This window comes from Anopheles coustani, chromosome 2 (assembly GCF_943734705.1).
Source record: "Anopheles coustani chromosome 2, idAnoCousDA_361_x.2, whole genome shotgun sequence".
NCBI lineage: Eukaryota > Metazoa > Arthropoda > Insecta > Diptera > Culicidae > Anopheles > Anopheles coustani.
This window is the reverse complement of record NC_071289.1, coordinates 77,938,634-77,943,540: the sequence shown is the minus strand read 5'-3', so window position 1 is coordinate 77,943,540 and position 4,907 is coordinate 77,938,634. Positions and strand designations below refer to the sequence as shown.

The 4,907-nt window shown below is 50.9% G+C and overlaps 1 protein-coding gene across 1 annotated transcript; it reads left to right on the top strand.

Annotated features, from left to right (window-relative positions):
• Positions 1-282: 282 nt before the first annotated feature.
• Positions 283-3,408, top strand: LOC131265659 (activating signal cointegrator 1 complex subunit 2 homolog). The gene is made up of 4 exons (XM_058267948.1): positions 283-504; positions 582-653; positions 953-1,081; positions 3,052-3,408. The coding sequence occupies exons 1-4, from the start codon at positions 283-285 to the stop codon at positions 3,406-3,408; spliced, it is 780 nt and encodes a 259-aa protein (XP_058123931.1).
• Positions 3,409-4,907: the final 1,499 nt, after the last annotated feature.

Below are 4,907 nucleotides of genomic sequence, written 5' to 3'. Positions count from 1 at the left end.
GCGAAATTTAATTTCAACCCAATGGTGGTGGTAGACCCCCACCCGGTTGGCCGGTTCGATGTCGGGCGGACCGTTGGCGTCATATATAAATCGGCTCGTTCGGCACAGCTGTAGTTCATTGTGGATTGTCGACGTCGAGATCGCAGTAGGTAGATCGCAAACAGTACCGATCGAGAACGCGTGTGTGCAACGGTGAAAGTGAGCTTTTTTCTAAGAGCTCCAATAAATATCCAAACAAGAGTGAACGATAGTGTACCGACCGTAGTGTGAGATAGTGCAATCATGCGTGGCTTCATAGTAGCGTCGATCTTGTGGGTTGGATTCGTGTCCGCCTACCCGCAGCAGGCGGTTGATCCTGCGTACCTTCGCCAGTACTATCAGCAGATTGCGCAGGCTGCCGGAGCACAGAATGCGGCTCAGGGACGTGCCGATGCCACGCCAATCTACGAGCAGGGTGCCCAGGAGCAGCAGCACATCCCACAGTATCTGCCACAGGCGCAACAGGTAAGGCTCGAGCGACGTGTTTTCCGGTGTTTTGGTGGTGAAATCGAAAGAATTACCTCTTCTTCGTCTATATCTAGGCTCAGCGACCCCAGTACCAGCAGCCTCAGGCCAGACAGTACCAGGCTCAGCCTCAATACCAGCCGCAACAGGTAAGATATAGACATAGACAAAGATAGGCGCTTTCTCGCGTTCAAGAAACTTTGTAAACAAAAAAAAAGGTTGATCATTTCCTTGTTCCATATGAACATGGTGTATGTTTTTGTAAAGTAACTTGGTACTCTGATGCCGCCTCGAGATACTTCCAAATGTGTTGAAAACAGCCACTGTTTTGGGAGTGTACGATCGTTCGTAACACTCCACTAAAGCGGTTTAACATCCAGGAAGCTAAAACTTTCTTTATTGCCCACGTTTTTAACACCTTTTTTCCTCCCCCGCCTCTTCGGTGCAGATCCAGTACGTCCAAGAGCAGCAGTACCAGCAGCCGCAGCCGCAGCTGAAGGTGTCCAAACCACGGCCCCAGCAGTTCCACCAGGGAGGTCAAAGACAGCAGGAGGAAGAAGACAAGGAGGACTATGATGTAAGTTTACCAAGCGCTCGCGTCTTGACATTCACAATTGCAGCGGAACACGAACGAAAGCGAAAGTCAATTAAAGACTACCCGAACGGAGGAACGGCGATGCGGGAGTCCGATCGTAAAAAGAGGAGCGAGGGATCGCATGATGTTGCATGCGGACAAAGTAGAGAAAGACCATCGGCGGCAACGGGTTGGGGAAACTTGTATTTCCGTATTTCCTCAAAGACGACCCGAGAAACCAGCTAATTGTACACAGCTTTTCCCTCGTGTTCCTTTAACGAGTCACCGGCTTGCCTGGTAGAGGAGTCATCGATGTAGTCGGATTGCACGGAACAGGTTGTCCACGGAATGACCATCTTCGCCCGCCCAAACCAGCTGTGTACGTTGAACTTCAAACTCCGGGGCGGGCAATGGACCGGCGCCACGTTTGACGGGTTTGCCAATTATGTAGATCGCCGATGCAGAGCACATCCGGACGCTGCGGCCATAATAAGCACGGAACGCCCTGAAGCAACATCTTTCCGGTTTTCTTTGCTTTGGTCAAAGACTCCATTGCTTTCCGGTTACGGCGAGCTTGAAGCAAGGCCTAGACCGAGACCTACTGTACGGTTCGGCCTCGTGGCGATCATGCAGATCTTGTTTTCCCCCACCATGGTCCTTCTCCGACTTGATTTTCTCTTTCCGGAGCATCGAAGATGGTTCGATGACCGATCTCTCCGATCGCTCCAACCGTGATAGCTGCATCGGATCGTACCGGGTGGAAAATGCAGCACCGTTTTCACTGTTTTTCTGTGGCGTAATGTGCGCTCGGCGGGATGGTCATGATGCGGTGTTAAATAATCTTTTTTCCCTTGTTGCCCATTTCGTCAATGGAACCGCTTTGGAACGGGCGGCGGTGCTTACGAGTTTGATGAATGAACGCAACGCCTGCTGGGTACCGATGATTCTTGGCTCCAATTGCATTGTATGGTTGTTACCGAAAGTAAAAGGCAATGAAAAGACGGTTCAACCGCGGAAGAAATTTGGCAGTTTTCCACTCACATCTTGTGCAACAATTGGGGTTGCGAGCGGTAACGAATGGCCACTTAAACATTCCATGCCACATGCCGAAGGAAAGATTTATTTTAACACGAGTGTTATTTATAGCGGTTTTTGGCCTTTTTCTTTGCCCCGTTCAATTTGATCCATTGTAATTCCTGCTCCCTAAGCCCAGGCCCATGAATCAATCAAACTTTCACCCGCCGGCCCTCCTGGGCAGCCTGTGCTGCGACATGCAAATACATCGCCGTTGTTGTCGTCGTCGTCGTCGTCGTCGTCGTCGTTTTTCCTTTCATTGCTCTCGATCCGCGCAATCTCCGAAATACGCCGGGCTGAAGGGATGGTGAAGGTTTAACCACCGACATGTCGTTGCATAAGAGGCCGGCGACGCGCGCACCACATGAGCTGCAGTTCGCGCCGCTGCTCCAAAAGCGAACCTGGGGGAGGACCCGGCACTCGCGACGTGGTAGAAAGGTAGCACGGTACGGCAGCAAATGTGACAGCTGTGACGCGGCCTAGCGACCCCTATAATGGGGATGACATAATGGCGCGGTGCAGTCCCACAACCACGTGAAACTCATGATCATGGGTGCATGTTTTGACATGAGAGCGAGGCGAAAGGCAATTTCCCTATTCTCGGCGGGCAAAGAAGCTGTTCGAAAGAGAGTTCAGTTCACGAGGGATTTTGATGATCTTTGGAGATCTGGGGCCCTAAAGTGTGCCATGGTGAATATCTCTTCTAGAGCTTTCATGGCAGCTGGTTTTACGAAGTGTACGTCTCTTTTCTCAAAGTTTTGGATTGGATTAGCCAATTGCCATGAATTTCACACGTTTTTATGAAACGACGGTGATCTACAGCTTACAACTCTTACCTCAGAATTCTTCGGCAACTTGTTCCTCTCTAATTGTCACTCCTGATCTATTCCCTTTTTCAGCCAAATCCTTCGTACCAGTTCGGTTTCGACGTAAAGGATGACGAGTTCACCAACTACCAGAACCGCAAGGAAACGCGCGACGGAAACGTAATCAAGGGCAGCTACTCGGTCGTCGACTCCGATGGCTTCATCCGAACCGTCACCTACACCGCCGACCCGAAGGAGGGCTTTAAGGCCGAGGTCAGCCGCCAGCCGACGGACATCGTGGTCAAGATCCCGACGCCGGCCCCTCAGTCAGCGCACGAGCGCTTCGCTAGCCAGCCCCAGTCGAGCGGCGCGTACCGCGTCCAGCAGGCTCCCCAACAGCAGCAGGCCCAGCCGCGCCCGAGACCGCAGGAGTACTCGCAGTACCAGTAATCGTGGCAGCTAGCAACCTTAGTTCCCATAGCAACCTGAGGAGAGAGCAGTGGAGTGCTGGATCTCTTGCCCGCTGGATTTAGGAGTTCCAAAAAAAGAAAAGAAACAACCCGCACAATTATCGAGTGTGGGGAACCTTGGGGAACTACTCCTTAACTTATACGTGTTGTTAGAACTGTTAGAACTTGCAAAAGGCCCGACTAGGAGGCATAACCGCGCCGATCTCTCAAACGTCTCGGGCATCGCCTATACTGACTGAACACCAAATTACTAGCTGGAACGGCCAGCTGGTATGGGAATCCTCTGCCAGCAGCTTCTCCTAAAGATGGACACAACACTCTTTAAAAACACAGCCTCTCTATCGTGAGGACATGCCTAGGTGACGTTTCGCATCATCGCAAGCAACTGCTCCTTCACTTGTCCTCGTCTTAAAGTCATGATATTTAAATAAAACAAGTTATCACTTAAATATACCAATACATCTGTGTCAGTGTTTACTCTTTCCCGTATCTTAAGGACGGCACAGAAATAGCATAAGTTCATCTCATATTTCATTGGACCAATAACATTCATCGTAAATCCTCAGTACACCGTCGCAAACCTACTGACAGATGTACAAATAGTTTATCATAAACAATTTTTCCCTTGGAAAAAAGAACCTCTCCCTAACACTGCTTTGGCAGCATATCACAAACTCATCAATCATTGGATGAGGGGAAAATCCGCCTCAAACCCCCAACGCGACGCTAACTCGAACAGATCCCCAACAACTTCACCACGAGCGCATCGTAAAAATCATCCGGCCTCGATCGTCATCGACATTCGGTGGACGCCGGAAAACTTCAGTCAACAAGCGGAACGGCAAAAGAATGTTAAAATAAATGGAATTTATTTACTGCCCGCCGAGGGGTTTTCCGGACGTTATCGTTCGCGAACACCGCACACACACCGCTCCCCAGAAACCACCAAGCCAACAGCGTTGTGAATCTCGGGTTTTTGAGGTTAGTTCGTTATGCTCCGCGTCATCTTGCGCCCCCTAAACATGTCATCTTCTCTCTCTCGCTCTCTCCGTTTACCTTCTACTTGACTCAGGGCCGAGGACACGCTAAAGCTGTGATTCGTTTGCGCAACCAGGTTTCCTTCATGTTCCTACCCAAAGGGAACCATTTTTCACCTCGCGACACACTGACTCACGGCTCTCTAGGAACTCTAGGCGCTACCGACAGTCGACCTGCGCAAACGGGACTCGGTCGACTCTGTTTTTCCCCATTGAGAAAACCCCAAACCGCGCCATTAAATTCCCGCCAGCATCTGACAGCCGATCAACGGCTGGTCGCTTTTTCCCACTCTGAGATGTTCTGAACTGACCGGCGTGAAGAACGTGGGCGTCGAAGTAAAACAATCGCACCATACATTGACCGCGAACGACGAGCGTCCCTTAGCACCTCTAGCCTCTCCCGCAGGAAATCCACCAGGTCCTCTCCCTCGTTGCTGGGCGG